The 19,597-nt window shown below is 41.2% G+C and overlaps 1 protein-coding gene across 4 annotated transcripts in view; it reads left to right on the top strand.

Annotated features, from left to right (window-relative positions):
* Positions 1-1,814: 1,814 nt before the first annotated feature.
* pdgfd (platelet derived growth factor d) overlaps positions 1,815-19,597 on the top strand; it is a 42,231-nt gene continuing 24,448 nt past the window's right edge. For all 4 annotated transcript variants that reach the window (XM_026341196.1, XM_026341177.1, XM_026341187.1 and 1 more), the window contains exon 1: positions 1,815-2,527. In XM_026341196.1, coding sequence (XP_026196981.1) covers positions 2,407-2,527 — 121 coding nt within the window. In that variant the 5' untranslated portion in view covers positions 1,815-2,406. The remainder of the gene's footprint in view (positions 2,528-19,597) is intronic.

Raw genomic sequence — 19,597 nt, 5'->3', positions numbered from 1 at the left:
ATCACTTACTATAAAATCATGTTTGGAAGGCTCATATTTGATACACACTTTGATCCTATAATATTGTTAAACCAGACACAGGTCTATGGGTCATGGGGTTAAAACCCACACCCTTTGATTTAGCAGATCAGCACGGAGGGCGGTGAATGTGGATGGGAATGTTTGTCTGTCGCTATACGTCAGTCCTGTGATAGACTGGTGACCTGTCCAGGGTGGGAACATTGTTCCACCTTACAGTAACTGTAATATAGTGCCTGGTAATTGAAGTTATTTCTAATTAAAAATGAACATTAATGACACTATAAATTTAGGCCCTATAGTTCAACCTGTACTACTACACCTGTGACGGAGGCAACAAGTGTCACTGCACCTTCCCAATAAAGACTAATTGCTTAAGTTGTGTCTAATGCTCTCTGCTGTAACTGTCCGAAAAAGTAAGACACTTTATAAAGATCGGAGAAGTTACAAGAGCAGCCGTATCTACTGAGACATAGTTGCAGCAGCAGAGGTGAGGAGTAAAAAAAATATGCACGCAACCTTGCAGTGACAAACTCGACAACTTATGTCAAGGACTGCCTGTGGAAATGTGTGTTTCAGGGACTGATTAGAGAATGCAAAGGACATTGCATGAAGTCAGCCTCTTCGAATGGCATCCAAGGTGAAAAATTGACAATGAACACATGAAGAAGCCACATGAATGTGTGCGCGTGCACGTGTGTGTGTCTAAGCACGCATGGTGTACGGTAAATTTGTGCCCGTCAGTGATCTTTACATGTATTTACAAATGCAGTTCTCGGGCACATATGCCTTTGAAGCTTAGCAGGGTAGTCTAATCGATTTTAAATTTTAATTAATCTCCCATTTCTATTAATAACCCATATCATGCCCTGAGTATTGCTAAGTTTTAGGTCATCAGCCAGTTTACTGGTATTGGGAATGCTTTCTGCTCAATCAGCAAAACATCTAACATCTAACATCTAACCTAAAGTGTAAAAGTAAAAGAAGTAAGATGTGATGCTGACTCTAAGTGTATGATAAGTGAGTGAGCAAGAAAGTGACAAAAACTGAAAGAGGTGATGAATAAAAGTAGCTTAGGAGTTTGCCTTGGGGGGAAATGAGTCTGCACAGAAACACATTTATAAACTCAATGGAAATGTTGAAAGCCCTTCTTTGTTTTGCTGCAAATGCAGCATGTAACATCTTGACGTCTCATAATGGCGGATAAATCACTCTGAAGTTTACTTACTAAAATTACTTCAAACATAACGCCTGTCTGTAATGGTCTGTCTTTGGCTTATAACACAAAGCTGCCTATTGAACGATTCCTGGCAAAACCGGCTGCAGATGTACTTTTCCTCAGCAAGTGCAATCATGCACTCTGTAATGTGTTATCTGCTTATTTCTAACAGTGAGCGATCTGAAGAAAGTCATATCTATATATAATCATTTGTGCAGTGAAAAACAACATAGTGCATTTAGTCTTTCCAGTGTGATAATGTCAGCTGAGCTCCTGCTTACAGTGTTATGCCTGTTACTTAAGAGCTGGCTCCCCTTTTCCAGTTAGTTCCTGCTTATGTTTCTTTTTTGCTGTGCTGGGCTGTGGTGACCCTCCCTGCGCTTTGTCCTCTGAGGGCTTCCTACAAAGTGTTGCCTCTTTAGCGCATTTCCTCCTTCAACAGTGAAGGAGAAAGTCAGCGTGCACTCGCACTGGCAGAGTGGTGAAACATCAGGCGGACAGGTGTGGGGTCATTTAAGCTGGTAACTGTTAAACTGTTTGTTTCTCGCCTCCTCCTCCTCCTCCTCCTCCTCCTCCTCTCTGACCTCGCGACGCAGCCCAGCATCTCACTTCACACATACACGCACGCACGCACGCCGTGAGCGCGCACAACTCAGTTGGCAAAGTTTGACGCGCAGACGTGTCACATAGAAAAGTAGTAAAGTATGCGCGATATTTCTCGGGACTGAACAGAATTTGTTTTTTTTTTTTTTTTTTTTTTTTTATTTTTTTTTTTTGGCTTCACGGCGATAAGAAGTTGTGCGTCTATAGGATCTCTGTCTGACCGTGAACGGAGCTATATTATCCTCCACCTGCGCTGCTCGGTTGCGGAGTTTTTGCTCACGGTGTCTGTCGGGGCTCAACTTTTCAGAAGAAGACTAATACTTGGATGTTTGGACACTTTGACAGAAGACGGGACATCGTGCGCGCCGGGCGTCAGACGCAGGAGTTACCAAGCGCGGATAGAGATGATCAAATCCAGATAAAGTTGTTGAATGGATCAGATCTTGGTCGTGCGGTGTTTTCAGTAATTACTCTTTTATTTGAGCCACTGGAAGGAAAAAGGACACTCACTAAATTTGTGTTGCTGTAGTTGTTTTAATCGTGTACGACTTTGCTGCAGTGTCACCATGAATGGACCGGTGTTATTCCAGATGTTGGTGCTGGTTTTATTGTCGGGGGTTATAACCGTGGTCGGAAAAGCTGAAGTCTCCACGGCCAGAGTGATGAGGGGCAACATCAGGAGAGACGGTGAGCTGCTTTTATTTCATTCCTCTGCTGTTGGTGTTGCGCTTGTGGCGGCTTGTGTGTGTTTAAGTGCGTCTTAGCGGCTGAAATCGTGTCTCTGGGAAATACTTGTTTGCAATGACTGAACGTTCCCGGTACTGGTGTTTCTTAAAATAGTAAACAATTGTTTGGAAGTGTGACAAGTGCATGACACACTGTTATAGGACAGGAGACAATGGTGAAAGAAGAAGAACATGGGGTGATGAAAAGTGTGTGCATACATCTGTTTAAAGTTAAAGAGGGGGGGGGTTACACTTTCTCCAGAGGTTCAAATCTGAATAGGCAGCACGTTGGTCTGTCAGCTAGTATCCAGACTGGAACATTACTACAGTGCAGCTCTTTTTTCATCAGAGGTGAAGTCTGCCTCTTGACTATCTAACTTCCTGCAGGTGCGCCATGCTTATGTTTCACTTAACCCTGAGGCTGAAGTCATGGTGCTACACTACTTTTGATTACATACACACATGCACACATGCACACAGAGGCATGCACACCACCGCAGCATTGTTTTTGGCAGGGTAACTTGAACATACCACTGTATTAGGTTCTAACCTGGACGACTGCCCCTGATACCGGTTTCACCTCACACGCCCGTGTGTGTGCTTACAACATAGCAATAACATAGAGGGAAAGGTCACGACCTTAGTAAGTATGACTGTCCACATAGGAGCTTACATAAAACTTTGATAAGTCAGCATCAGAGTTGTTATTTTATATAAATGTTTTTAAAGTGTCTATATAATAGAAATGATGCTGCATATCACAAAGTGACAGCTATGCCAAAGCAGTACTGTGATGATGAAGAAATAGACTGGTACAAAATAATCCCAAAAATAATCATCTGTTCTCTCGGTGAATGAGTATAATCCTAAGAAAAGGTCGTTCTAAGACAAAACCTGAACCTCTTTCTGCAGGTTTTTTTTACAGTTGAGTTGATACATTTCAAATCCAACACTCTGTCAATGTATTTCAACATATAATTCATTACGCCAAAAGTAAATTACAAGGAAAAACTAACTAACTGATGCTCTGACACCCTCGAGTTGTCTCGCCTTGCCACTTGTCAAAATAATCAAACATTTTTGGGAACTCCCATTGACAGTTGTTCTCCAAGTTTCTGCTTGTAAATGTTTAAACATGGTGGTAAGTAGGAGGCTTAGTAACTGATAATAGTAGGTTTACTCAATTGATGAAGGTCCAGAGTATGTAGCTGGGAGGATCCTCCTGACACAGCTGTTAAACTATCTTTATGTGGTGATGGTTTGATCTGAGCGAGTTTCTGTGCAGCAAGGAACCTCAAACTGATAGAGCCTCAGAAACATGTTCATGTATACCCCCTTATGCATTTAAGTGTGTGTGTGTCTGGCAGAATGTCTTAGCTCACTTTGAGGAATTTCCCCTAAGGTCTTTTTCTCCTGTGTTTGTCTGAATTTTGCTCATTCTTTAAGCTTTATGCCACCAAAGTGTGTCTGCATGTGCACTTGCACTTGGGGTTGTGGTGTAGAGATAAGAGTAAGAGTTTACTGTATATGTACAAAATGAAATAAGGTAATATACATGGAAAGATACATGGCAAAGGAATGTGTGTGTGTGTGTGTGTGTGTGTGTGTGTGTGTGTGTGTGTGTGTGTGTGTGTGTGTGTGTGTGTGTGTGTGTGTGTGTGGCAGCACTTCTGGGTAGTGAAATAGGTACAAGTAGATACAAGCAGGAGAAGGCATACAGTAGTCAAACACAAAGTTGGTCACCTGGACACAAGCAGAGACACAATCACCCAGGTTCAGCTGTGTTCGAGTAGCTTGTAAACACAGTCAAATGTGTGATCTGTATGAAACTTCATTTTTTACTGCACTTCTTTAAATGAGCCAGGCTTTCTGGACAATGTTCTGATCTACTGATGATTTTGCTAATGTGCAGCATAGTGTTATAGGAGAATGTGGGCACCAGCAGTCAGTTGGTGACCGCGCTGTGCAGGAATTGTGTGTCAGCGTCAACTCATAATTAATATTTGATCCGAAGTTTATCCTCAGATATTCAGAAACCAATAGAATATTAGATATTTGTATTACTCAAAACAGTTAGGGGTTCTCTTCAGATGGCCTATTTACTAATTGATTTGTTACACACTCAGTTGTAACATCTATCCATGGGCACTGACATTTTCCATTAAATGTTTCATTCCTTGGCTCAGCTGAACTATTTTCACGCAGACTGGTGTTGAGATACAAACACAGGTCATAAGAAGGTGTGAGTATGATGGAGGGTGTGAAATATTGTGATTTAAGTGCATATGTTATCTTTTTGAACCCTGTTGATCTTAAGATTAAATGAAGTTATGCAACACTGATTCTTTGTAGACACACGCATGTGAAAGTACACGCTTGAACACACATTGACATGCAGACACAAACGCACAACACACAGTTTAACCTAAAGTATGACAAACTTGAAATGCTGCTTGCAGCTATAAGCATGCTTATATGAACAGACTCCACAATATAGTGGTTGTGTCATGCATACAATTGCTTTTTTTTTTTTGTCAAAGCTTACAACTCTGCAACGTACAGAAAACATAACTTGTGGGTTCTGCAACCACTGAACCACAACATGGCTTATAAAGGCTCCTGGCATATCTTTCTGATTCCTCCCCCCCTTTCTTCCAATAGTTCTTCTCTTATCTGTGGCCGTCCTCTCTCAGTGCTGTCTTATCAGTCTCGCTACATATCACTTCATCTCTCCAGATCCTCCTCATTCAATCTCTCCCTCCATCTGTTTCAGCTCTTTTTAATCAAAAGCTATTTTACCCGTTGGCTCTGTAAGCAAATATAACGTCGCAAACAGTGTCACAGACATGCACGCAGGCACACTGACAGAAAAAAGAGGCAACCTGCACTGGGACTATGCATTTATTCAACCTTTATGAAATGGGCATTCGAACTGCCGTTGTAGATGCAGTTAAAGGATGCATCCACAACAATAGAAATAAAATGTAAACAGAAAATAACTGGTTACACACATTCACAGGTGGAGATCTTCAATGCATACATGGTTGAGCTCACAAAAGCATGTGTGCTCTCACACTTTAGAGTTAGGTGTTGCTGATATTACTCGGTGTGATGTCATGGTCTTTGACTGTGTCTGAGACCTCAAGTTGACCTTGTCTCTCATAGGAGATATTTTCTGTCTCTCGCTCTCTCGCGCACACACACACACACACACACACACACACACACACACACACACACACACACACACACACACACAAACACACAAGAAATATCCTGCAGTCATTTGCATAGACAAAAATGAAACCACATATAGGCAGCCCAACAATGTGCGCAAAAGGGATAAATATCCTAGAGGCTGCAAGGTGCATTTGCGTTGCAGTTTCATAGACTTGTAGTGTTTTATCTTGACCATGGAAACAGCTCTTCATCATGTCACACAAACTCACTTAATGTAAACTAATCTGAAAATACTGTTTTCTAAAATTAAAGTGTTCTGCAAGGTCTAGTAAAATACAGATTTACTCTTAACGGGAGTGGACAGTCGCGAGCAGTCACTCATGACAGGATACAAGCTAGTTCCTAAAGTCACTAAATTAAACACAGGGGTGACAGCTGGGAGGAGTGTCACTGATGTTATTGGAATTCATGAGTCACACTCAGGACACCCGACATTTAACTACTCCACGCCCGCCCACCCAGGCTGACATGCACACACAATTACAGGATCTCCCTTTCTAGGGAATCCCCCAATAAATACTCAAGATTTCACATGAACACACACACACACACACACACCACTTGCATGAGCCAAAGTTACCCCACCCCAAAATGTTTGGCAGACAGTCTTTTCCTCTCTTGCAGAGAGAAGAGGGTGGCGACCACTTGGACAATCTGACAGGATTGAGAAGAGTGTGAGTTGTGTGTGCAATACGAGAGAAGCACAGACTGTAATGATGCCTCGGAAAGCTGAGCAGACATACGTATAGGTTCATATGGGTTCATACAGGTTCTTGGAAGTTTTCACCTTTCATTTTTTTTTCATGGTTGATTTAATTTGGGAATGGTATCCGCTCTGTATGTGCTGGTGCTCAGATTTTAGGAGGAGAGCACAGCGGGAGGGAAGAGAAAGTTTAGATGTGAGCTTAGAAGGAGAAGAGTTAGAGGGCACAGAGGAGGAGAGGGAAAAGGTGTGTAGAGAGAGATATGCCAAGTTGAAAGACAAGTCCCTTCACTTTTCTGCCTCATCAGCTTCGAAAGGAAGATAGTAGGACCAATAGCAAGCCACATGGGCAGAGTTTAAAAGAGGAGGTGGAAGAAAGCAGGACTGATATAGTGGATGGAGATAGAGCTGGGAGTTGGGGCGGGGTATGGTATTTCTGGACAGGGAGATCAGACATAGTGTGGTGCCAAACATCAGCAAATCTGTAAAAGCACAACGACAACACCAAAAGCATATAAAAGTAATAATCGTAACAATAATCATGGTTTGTTCAACATAGCTAAGCCACCATGGAAGGAAACAGATAAATCTATGTTATCAGGTTAAAAGAGGCAGGTTATAGTAATAGTTGAAAAAATTCAATGACATTCAGTCAGTATATACTGCTACAACCTTACATGTTGAGGTATAACCAGTAGCTAATGGTCCAGCAAACATTAACACTGCTTTATCTTCATGCTGGGTCTGTCTGAAGATATCAAAAATCCACCTGCTCTACAAACACCTCTAAAACTCACAAATTAACACATTATATCTTGTTGGTTTAGTGTGTAAAAAAATCTGGGTTTCTTCCAGAGAACTGTACCAGACTTATTTAGAAACTAGTGTCTTTTGGAGGAGCCAGTAGGCACATTTTGTAATTTTCCTACAGAGCCAGGCTGTCCCATGTTTTCAGCTGACCTGCTAAAGTAAGCTACTCTGCAATAAATCAAATAAGCATGAAGCTAATATATCTCTGAAATAAAATATGTGATAGTCTGAAAAATGAGTTTAAGCAAGTTTGCTAACATATTTTAGTTACTTATTACTGCAAACATGTTGTGAAATAATTGATCTCCACCGATGTGTATTGTTCTGTTTTTGGCTACAATAACTCGACATAACCTCCTTTGTGGACACAGTGGAGGAGAATAATGAGCAGACCTGAAAGAAAGAGAAAGGGAGAGTCAGAGAGATGTTTAGCCCTCGTAGATTGTAGTCGGTCATGTAGCGGAGCCACCTGTCGAGGCAGATAATAAAGTGGATACAGAGAGAGATGGAGCTACAGGGTGCATGGACAGTGAGACAGGATAAAAGAGGGGCGAGTGGAAATGAAGAAAGTGATTAGACCAGTAAAAGGAATTAAAGAAAAGATGAAATGTGAAAAACAGGCAGAGAATTAAAAAAAATAGCAAATAAGGAAATGAGAAATGAAGCAGAGAATAATTAACAGAATTGGAAAACGTGGGAGAATAAACAAGTGGAAATTCATAATTGAAGCGAGATGAGCTGTTGAGTGGGATAACACGCAGAGGACCTAAAGAGAGAGATGCTGCTGTCTGCCAATACACAAGCTTCTTAAAAACAGCTGATGAGCAGGTGAAAAAAAAAAAAAAAAAAACAGGAGTCAGGGAGAGAGCGAGGAGAGGGGCATAAAATGAGACAGACTGAAACAGAGAGTGATGGTTATGAAAAGAGACGCAGTGGAGGTGTTAAAAGAGTGATAGAGAGCGGGAGGGGGCGTGCTGAATAAGCAGTGAAAGGGAAAAAGAAAAAACAACTTGTGATTGAGGGATAAGGAGAGCACAGAAGGAGAGAAAAGTTTGGAGGAGAGTTTGTGAACTCAAAGAGAGATACATGGCACCTCCAAAGGTGAGAGATACACTGATGAATAAGAATGAAGGATAATAAGAGAAGCAAAAAAAAAAAAAAAGAGAGAGAGTGTGCAGGCTTTTAGGATGTAGATTAGTTGGATGGAGAGCTTCTGTCACAGCATTCAATCTGTCTGTTCATTCAATCTGTTTTTTGTGTGTTGCAGACGACATAGACGGTAGGAAAACTATTACAAAGCCCATTCCAAGCTGAACACCTGGGAGTTGAAACTATAAAACGATATCTGACCAGAGCAACTTATTTTACTTCTATAAATGTACTCTCTCGGGTATAAACGTATGCCACAGTATCAGTTCAAATGCGGCTTATAATATAATATAACCACCAGCCGAGGTTTCGCATGCACACCTTCATACAGACCCTCTGGTTACGGACTGCCTAAAAGTGGCTCGAGCATCCAGCTACAAAACACGATGATCAGTTCCCATTAAAATGTCACATTAGACTTCATATTTACACAAATAACTCTGGTGTATAACAATGCCAGTGTAGTTCCAGCTGGCGTGTTAATTACACTGATATTCCCTCAGGCAAGGTGTTGTATTAAAACAGGCTCTCTGAGGGGATTGTGAAGGAAATTAAAGGCATCGCCTAGAACAGCTATTTGGCATACATTTGGATTTAAGTTTAATAATAACAGAAAGCCAAATTACCTGTATGGAACTCACTGTACTGCATTATGACCAGTACAATAATGATATAATAATGAAGTTTGGGAGATATCAGATGCATTCAACACGACCACTCTCCCGTACTCACACCTAAGACCTGCAACGTAATGTCAACGAGTCCTTTTCAGTAGGACAGTGCATTCTGAGTTCACTTTTTTGCTGCCGTCCCTGCCGCTGCATCACTCACCTGAAAACTCATTGCATTCACAGTAGTGCTGCTGCTATTCGTCTACAACTTCATATGTCCTAGCTCCAACCTAGAGTCTAGTTTACACTGGTAGGGTCAAAGATCAACTGCATGCATTTTCATGTAATAAGCTAGGTTATGGGACATTGACTGTAAAGGGCTATTTGTGGGTCCCTGTGACATACCGTTTGTTTTTATAGGATATTTTCTCAAGAAATAGACACAAAGCCATCAAATGTTTCAGAGGTTTTCAGTAGCTGCTAAAAATGTAAAGAACAAGATACTGATACGTAAAAAAAAAAAAAAATGTTTCTGCTACCAGTGTTAAGTGAGGGCGAGAACATGACAAATGTCAGAAGTGACATTGCAAAAAGATGAGAGCAGGAGCCGCTCTCACCCCAGGAGATTCGCCCCTGCTGAAGGAAAGAGATAAACACTCTGTGTATTTATGTTGTGTGTTTTGTGTGTGTGTGTGTGTGTGTGTGTCTGAGAGAGGGAGTTTGACAAATCCTCTGGTGCACAGTGAGTGCTATGTCTTTGTTACTCTGACAATGGTGCTCTGACACAAATGAAAAAGATTCATTTTTTCCTCCTCTGTCAAACACTTTTATCTTTCCCTCTCCAACTGTCAGCATTTCTCCACATACTTCCCTCAGTCTCTCTGATTCTCCATTTGCACGTCTCAGCATTTCTCCTACGGTCTGTCTCTCTCTCTCTCTCTCTCTCTCTCTCTTTCTCTCTCTCTCTTTCTCTCCCTCTGTCTCCTCTTGTCTTCATTAGCCTCCCCTCTCCTGTTTTCATTTTATCATTAACTCAGAATGTTGGTATGTGAGCAGCAGATAGTGAGGAATGAAAAGATGCAAGTATGGAGCGAGAAGCGGAGAATACAAATGCATTGGCGGGGGGGGAGAGAATGTGGGTAGGGGACATGGATATGGTGCAAAGAAGAAATGGGAGAAGGCATTGTTAGAGGCATATCAAAGGAGGAAAATGAGAGAGAGGCAGAGAGAAAAGTTAGCAGGCAAAAGAAGCACAAGAGAGAAAGGAAATAAAAGGAGAAGGGAAAATAATGACAGGAGAGCGGTGCTATGTTCTACTGTGGAGCCTGCAGCAGGATAAGTGATCCCAGTGGTAGATAGAAGGTCAGATACACACTGACAGTCAGACCACTGCTTAACCCTGCACTCTGACCACACACACAGACACACACACACACACACACAGACACGCAGCTGATGTGAGGCAGACAGACTTAGAGCAGGAAGGCTGTCAAAACATCAGCATCTGCTCAGCATCACACATGGCGCTCAGAGCAAACACGCACACAAACATACATCTAGGAAACAGCGTCCAAGCAGCCCTTAGAGGGATCAAGGCTGATATTTGATAAACTCGTGCTACCCCAGCTGGGGCTTAGCTAAAGCACACTTGCACACACTCACGGATATGTACACACACACACACACAGACAGAGCCAAGCAACTGCAGTTTTTTGCAGTTTTTATGTTGACTCGCATAATCATGGAGATTTGAGATTAAATCTTGACTGTATAAAATATATACAACACGCACGTTTAATTCCATGCAGATATTTACGTGTACATCAGTATGCGGGAACATGACGCGGTCCTAATTGATTGTCCTCGTCAGCCCTGCTGTTCAGACTGCAGTAGCTGTCAGCAGGAGCCAAATGCTACTTTAACAAGCCTTACGAACACATACACACACTTTCATAGTCTCTCACAAGCTTGCACACATTATCACATTAGCCTTTTTAGTAGAAAGTCACACAGAAGCAACTTTACAAATTGAAAAAAATAATTTAAAAAATGCATTTTGGTTATTTTGCCTAAGCCGGCACCACTGACATTTTCTAGTTTGATTGACTGACGTTTCAAATATTTGAAGAATCCCTTGGCACTCATGAATAAGAAAGACTCAGTCCCTAATGCAGAAGCTGTGTATATGATGAGCCACCTTTTTAATGTTGCAGACATGATATTGAACAAAGCACAACCATGGAAGATAATGCCTATGCCGAGTAATACTCTCCATAAAGCCACACATACTGTACAGACTCACACACACACACACACACACACACACAGGGAGGATATTGCTGATGAAGTGTTGGTAAGTAAACTGCATCACAGCGTAGGAGGTTACAAAGGGACTATCCCCTCTCATCCCTCATCCTTTGCTTCTCTCTATCCTGCCCCTCCTTCAAACCCTCCTCACAATCTGTTGTTACAACTTGAGCCGGCTTCTCACACCCACCTACTTTCTCTCCTTCTTGCAGCCATGGATTTCTGTCCCATCACACACTCCTTCCCGTGCTTCTCTTTTTGTCTCCCCCTTTCGTTTCTCGCATTTTTCTAGGAATTTGTTTTTCCACCCTCGTCATTTAGCAAGATGCAGCTTTTAGTCAGACGCTGTCCTTTGATCATCCTCTATCCTTCCTTGTTTGCAACACTGATATGTAGTTGTGTATGTGGAGGGAAGTGTGAATGTAAGGGTGTGAACACAGTGATTAGTGGTGGAATGGGTTGCGATGCAAGGAAAACCAGCTAAGATCTTGCGTTGGTCAGGGCCAGCTCTAAATGTGTGTATATCTCTTAGACTGGGTGATTGTTTGTATATCTTGCTAGGCTGCTGTGTTTTTATGTGTTATTGTAATTATTATGTAAATGCAGCTTTTATAATGCTTAACTCAGTATCACTAGAATAGATGTTGAATATAAAAAATCTAAAGGAAGTACTCGTACTTCATATCATTTCTGAGTCAAAATACAAAGTGTACACACAGTGTGATCACCTCTCTTCTACTGTTTTGTTTATTTGGACTGTTTAGTAAAGCAGAATAGAAGTGACTTGGCTGATATACAGTAGGATCTATGGCACCTAATTATTGTGGCATAATGCATTGTTATAAAGGGCAATGAGTTGACCAAGAAATATGTTTTACTGTGCATTGATTATGCATTTCATTATCATTTCTGTGAGCTGGATGCTATTTTTATAGGTTTCTATGTGCCTGAGGCTCTCTCTCCCTCTCTTTATTTCTCTCTGTCTATACAGTATGTGCATGTGTACATGTGTTTTTTTGTTTGTTTGTTTGTTTTCAGTTTAGGTGTCTCAGTCTGTGCATGCGTCCATGAATATATATGTGTACTTGAGTCTACGTAGAGCATTCTCGTATCTGCACTAGCTATTCAGCTAGTGTCTCCACTGACCTGTCCTCAGTGCTGACTCAGCAAGGATTGGTCCCCTATGCATTATTTAGTGAGCTTAGCCAAGGTGTTAAAGAGGAACACATCACAGCAGAGGACGGGAGCATACTAAGTGGACCGACAAGGAGAAAGTAGAGATGTTAGCTCAGTCTGATTAGCCTGTAGAAACAAGTCAAAAGGTGTCAGTGAAGATCCTTAGTCATCCAGAAGTTATCTGGAAGTTGCGTCATGGCAACTGGACTTCTGACTGGGAGGAAGACTGCATGACTGGTTATAAGTGTCGTCTACAACACATGACATCTTTGAGACATACTTGAGTGAATATTCAGGGTTACTTATAAATGTATTGAAAGGTATAAGAATTAATTTAAAAAATTGTGTTTTCAACTTTTCAAATGACAATTTTCCACCCTAGTAGGAAGAGTGCCGCTTGTCTTTCCATCCATTAGGCTAATTTGTCCCCATCAACAGGTGCTCACCCTGCCTTTGCCTTGTAAGTTTCCCTGTGCACTGTAAGGCGCTTAGGATTTAGCTAAATGACTAAATGTAAATGTGTGAAGTCATAGATGCCTGAGAGGCACTTGCAAAAGCTAAGTGGATGCTAATGCTAATCAAAGGCCCAAAAGGACCATTCAGACTCGCTGGCAAAGATGTAAGGACCATCTAAAAAGCTGCAGTACCAAAGAAAAAACCCATTCGAGTGCACCGTGTTCCAGTGGTGTCTCTTCTTCGTTTTTGCCTTTGATGACAAAAGCGAGATGGTGATGAGTTTGCTCAAATCGGGGACACTTCACAACAAAGCCAGTGACACACTTATGCGAACACACGCATAACTTCGCAGACACACGCAAAGCAGTTAGTATGTTTGCTTATTTATAAGTCTAATTTAGACATGCTCTTTGGTGTGGCCTATGCTGTGTTTGCTGTGTTGACGTTTCTTGGGGCCTCGTTCCTCATCAGTTTCCCCACTGCTACTACTCTCTCTTCTTCTCTCGTTCACTTCAGTCACAGTCTCATCCTCTTTCTCTCTCATTTATCCCACTGTCCTTCATCTCTGCAGAACCTATCTGTACTTTTATTTTGTCTTTCGTGGATTTATGTCTTCGTGCCGTCTTACTTCCCCTCTCTCTTCTCTGTCATCGCCACTCTGACTTGTGTGCAGCCTTATTCAAGAGACAGAGTGAGCTCAGTAAACAGTGTTCTGCTGATGTCTGTGAATGTTTGTCTAACCCCCTTGCTATGTGTCACAGGACATGCCTTTGTCTTGGCTTCAAAGGAACCACCACGCAGACACATCTACACATACAGACATACGCATAATTGCCCTCACACAAAATCGGCCAATTTATGAAACATAGGTATGTGCTTACAGAGCACGCACATGTGCTTGCTCATGCAACCTCTAACATGCTGACACTCTCACACTGAAAACATCCACCCACACACAAACACACACACACAGGGTGTAACCCCCGCTATGAGTGGAGAATGGAGAGAGCCAAACACCCTATGGAGTTTTGAATTGTACTAAAATTGTACCCAGGCAGGGGGTTACAGGGACAAGCGCTAGGTCACGATGAACTTTTATTATTACTGTCCCGAAGATGAGGAGGAGGAAAGGCAAGAAATCCAAAAGTAGAGAAGGATAGAGAATGAAAGGCAGGACTATAGATTGATTCATGCTGCAGATTTAGTGCGAGAGAGAAAAAGAAAGCGAGAGAGGAAGATGTGTGCATGCTACTATATAGACTCACAGTGCACTTTATTAGGTACACCTGTACAATCTGATGTAATGCAGTCCAGCAGCTCTGCTGTGAATTCTACTTTTGTTATCATTACACTATGAGTAGTGGGTGGTGAGGTTGTACTGGAGTGCATTATATTATTTACCAAAATGAGAGGGGGCAAAACACCAGAAACACCTCGTCATATAATAAAAAGCAGTCAATTAATGTAGCTGCAGTATAAGCCGCTCATTCTCACTCCCACAATGTCAGATAATGACACTTTGTCAAGTCCTTTAGCGTGTCGTACTGACACCTGTACGCTGTTTGACGTACAGGGGCGTCAAGCAACTACAATAACAACTCATGATTGTTAATATGTATTGCAGAACAATGATGTAGTATATTACTGCATTATATTATTTTAGAGTATATTACCAAAGGTTTGCATTGGATGGGACAGTTGGACGGGTGAACATGTCATTTTTAATTAACCTAATCCAGAATTTTTGGTGCTTAACCTTAGATCAACTCATTTGCCAGTGCCTACACTAAACCAAACCTTATGATTGTTTTCGTGACGACAGGTCCCCCCTATCCCCATGGCACCAATTAGTGCTTTACAAGCATTGCTATCTAACGATGAGGACGCGTTGATACTGTACATACTGTACACGGTTTAATTTGCTTGTGAGCTGTTTGCATGTGGGAAGTTAAATATATGCATGGCAGTGTTGTGGAGCATTTCAGGCAGTGGGTGAGTCATCTGTACCTACTGTATACAGTCTGGTAACTGAAGTGACAACAGTATTTTATAGCAGCTGCGAATTTCCTCCAGAACTTTAAAGTTCGTTCTGATCATGTTACCAGGCAACCAAGATGTTTCAAGTCTAATCTTATTATCTCGCACAGTTAGAGAAGTTACAGTAGATAATTGTCAGAACAGGATAGAATAGGTTATAGAAAAATACATATTAAAATTAAAGTAATTTTTATTTTTATTTTAAGGACATATGAAATATGATGATATATTAAGTGGCAGCACCGTATCCAGCACGTTCTCAGCAGCTGCCTAAGCATGTATGTAACTGTCTCTATGTTGTGGCTGATCCATATATGTGGCTAAAAATTGTTCATTAATTAGACTGAATCATAAAAGGACTCTCTTTCACTCCCTCCACGTCTTTATCTAAGGTCAAAAAGGTCATGCTTTGTCTCCTTTTCCCCACTGTTTGGTGTTTTATATCAATTTCAGTCCATTTTCACTGGTGTAAACAGATGCAGATTGCTGTATGGGGTGGAGTTCATAAACGCTAAGTGCTATTTACAACGGTATTTTATACATGCTTGCTGGCGAAATAAAACCACATTAAAACAGACAAAACACCAAAGTAGGATAGATGCAGGGCAAGAGCCAATGCTGACCATAGCTGAAACCCCCTCGGCGTGCAGCTCTCCCCCCTCAGGATGCGCGTGTGTGTGTGTTTGTCATTTTCATGCCTCTATTCCTGTGTGGGTGTGACTGAGAAACAAGGGAGAATATTTAAAGCTGATTTGTCATGAGAGTGGCAAAACAGTTGAGTCGGCACAGGCTTTGATAAGCAGCACACTGATGCATAGACACACACACACACACACACACACACACACACACACACACACACACAGACACACACACACACACACAGACACACACACACACACAGACACACACACACAGACAGGCCTTGAGCTTGAACATTTAACTAGATGAAAAAAAAAAAAGCTGTAGTGCTTTTCTCATGGGTGGAAATACTCTGAGGGTGCAGCTTCCCGCATCAACAGCCAGCGCACACACACATGCACACGGACCCATATATACGGTACAACAACGAACCGATGCACACATGCAAACCCACTGCGCACACATACACAACGGATGAGACAAACACACACATACCTACACACTCCCACACATTCGCACAGTGTTTAGCAGCCGTTTTGCTGCTAATGGGCAATGTTTTTGCTCTATGTTGCCAAACACAGATGAATAAACAATTCAGCTGATAACTGGGAATGTCAGCAAACACATCTGTAATCGACAGTAAGTTTGCTTTTTTATTATCAAGATTATTGCTATATATATATAATACTGGACCACTAATTCCCTCACAAGCTCAGTGATGTTTGACAGAGACGAGTTGGGTGCCCCCCCCCCCCTTCCAGTCACTGTGCTAAGCTAGCCAGATGCTGGTTGTTTTTTAAAAATAGTGCAATTAATTAGTTTTAAGATACATTTTTTAATCTTGCATAGTAGTCACATCCCAAATCACAACAGTTTAAACCAGTTCAACATTTCAGATAGAAACTGGCACCAAGAATGAGAACAGCAAAAGTGATTTTCTCTGGGGAGTGTTTCGCAGCTGAAAAGTGAATGCTTTATGTGTGACCTGTTAGCTTGTGTTGGGGCTTATGCGAATTCATTTTTAGAAGATGAAAGTCAGACAGGATATGTTAGACAGGGCTTGGCAGATGTAGGAAATTTGGTTGCCTGTTATAGGTAATGTCCTCTGGGACTGTGTCTCTGAGTATGAGAGTGTCTCATATGAAAACTGTCACTCAAAAAAATAGAGTTTGGTTTGCACGGGGGATGCGCTTGCATTAAAAAGGCGTGACATTTAATATCAGGTGAATGTTTGCACACCTGTGACTTCACCAAAATCAGCTTTTAATTATGAGTGAAATAAGAAGTTTAATATCTCGTCTCCATCGTCAGATCTTTTCTCGTGACTTCAGTACTTTCTAAACAGAGCTTTTCTGTTGCATACTGTTAGCTGGGTGATTAGAGCGTGATTGGCACTTGGATCAGAAATAGATCTCAGAGCCACCAAGAACATTACACCCTTGCACTGGAGGTGGGAGAGCCAAGTTTAATTAGTGAGAATTTACCCACATACATACTGGCAGATCTGCATCCATGCAGATACACACATACAATTGAAAACTTTTTCTTTGAACCACACGTCAACAAACTCACTTTGATAGACCACACACACACACACACACACACACACACACACAGTCAAGTAGCACCACTGTCACGGTTAGCTAAGTGTCAGACCAATATTCTGAAATCTTAATTGCCAGTGTCAGACGAGTGTGAGTCAGACTGTCAGTGATATCATCAGCACTACTAACAATATCTTATTTCCTGAGATTACAGAAGAGTAAGTTTCTGACAAGTTTGAAAGAGATAAATGTTATGTGACTGGTTTATTAACACTAATGGTTTGTGGCTTTGGCAATGAAAGTTACTGATCACGATCTTGTGTTGCAAAATACCTAATGTTGTTCATCTCAAATGAGGTTAAACATGGATGCAAACTAGCAGCATGTACCTTTACAGTGAACTTTGTGAAGCTAACTTCAGCTCGATGATCACTAATGTCAGTCGTAAATATCAAACATGAAAGAAATCTATATGAGAACGACTGGCTGGAATACTGGAATCTTAACGCGTCACATTTTCTTTATGACTATCAGCATTGACTGAGCCAGATTGGCACTGACCCAGCCCGGCTTCTGTAGGTCTGACCCATCGTCTCAACCAAATCACATTCATAACCATCAACACTAAGTCACCACTTCCAAGTCCTTTAAAAATAGCTAAACATAAAAAGAAAACTTTGTTACCATCCTAGTGTTTCTGGACAACCTCCCATGTCCCACTGGGCCTCCAGTATATGTGCTAATGTTTCTTAGAATCATTCGTTTCCTGCACTGGATTTCTTTTCTTATCATTGTATCATTTGCATTAATTTGCAATAGTGTCACTGACATCAATGCATGATTTATAAGAAGGTCAATGGTGTGACTAAGGAACATAGTGAAGATATTAGCATATTTTACTCATTTTATTATCTCATACCTTCTTAATGCTTTCTGTCTCTAGCACAATCTCCTCTGTCACACATCACATTAATGTTAATTCATGTTGCAGTATGTATTCACACACGCAGCTGTTTTTAAGACCTTAAAAACAAGGTCTTTTAGACAGATTATTATTTTTTATATAACTTATCATAGCCCTATATTAAAAAAAATCTGCCTATCCATGGTTCACCATGGCAAACAAATGTGAGAGAGAGAGATACTGGGTGGGTATCTCATACATGTGACATGTGAGTTTTTCTGTGTCCATGAAAAACTCTAAAAGACATATGACCATGTTTAAAGAGAAAGAGTAGAGTTTGGATCAAACCAAAGCAAACAGAGACATCTGATGAGTGAAGAGGTTCGGTGGTTGGCTGCTAAGGCAGTGCTGGCTTTCACAAGAACTGTTCGACTGTCAGGAAAGAAATCACTGGCAGCGTCTCTGTCCACTGCCAGGGGAACACAGTAGACAGGTTTGTAGAAATCACACAGCACCGAGGTAGAAAACACACTTCTGAGACACATCCATGCATCGCATGTATTGTTTAACCACACACCACCTAGATAGACCATCTGGCAACTACATGTTTTTGTTAAGTGACATGTTAGAAGAAGTACTAATGCTAAAAAAATCAACTCACAAAACAGCCTCCTCACAAAATGAACTTAATTCACATAATAAGACTAAGGCTGTCATGTACCTTGCCTATGCACACGTTTCTTGTAAATAAAATAAAAATAATAAAATAAAAGCCCAGATCAATACAGAATCTCAAAAAACAAAAAACATGGTGGTACATTTCCATCCGATTTTTCATCTAAACCCATCAGTCTTTACCTTCATGACCTGTCCCCTGTTCCTAAACTAAATTATCTCTAAATTACCTTGTAATGGGCAGAAACAATTTAGCTCACGTGACCACATTATATAGATCAGCATGTGTGGGAGATTATTTAATCAGTGCTTTCCTGTTTCGGCAGCTACCTATTCATTGTATATGTGATTTTTTTAGACAAGAGCAGAGAAAAATCTCTCAAATCTGATAAATACACACGTTTTGTACATTTTACTGTGTTGTAAATGTATTTTAAAATTGACAAAATTGAAATGTGCATGAAATAATCATGCTATGCAATATAATAAAGCATGTTGCATACAATACTGTAACTGTCGCATATAAAACAAATTTTCCTGTTAAGATACACAAATACCAATAGTCATGCAGATGCAAACACAGACACTTAATGGTTTGTTCCTAAGAGACCTCGGCGGTGAAGGGAGCTGACAGTCATGAGTCAGTGGACCTACACAGTCAGGCTTCTAGTGGAAGAACGTCATTACAAACAAACTGCACCTTCACAGAAACACACACTCACAAATGCACACACATTCCCAGGTGCATAAATGTTTCCAACTAGAAGCACGTAGTCTT

Source organism: Anabas testudineus, chromosome 13 (genome assembly GCF_900324465.2).
Source record: "Anabas testudineus chromosome 13, fAnaTes1.2, whole genome shotgun sequence".
Lineage (NCBI taxonomy): Eukaryota > Metazoa > Chordata > Actinopteri > Anabantiformes > Anabantidae > Anabas > Anabas testudineus.
Note: the sequence above shows the minus strand (reverse complement) of the source record. Positions and strands in the feature narration are given on the sequence as shown.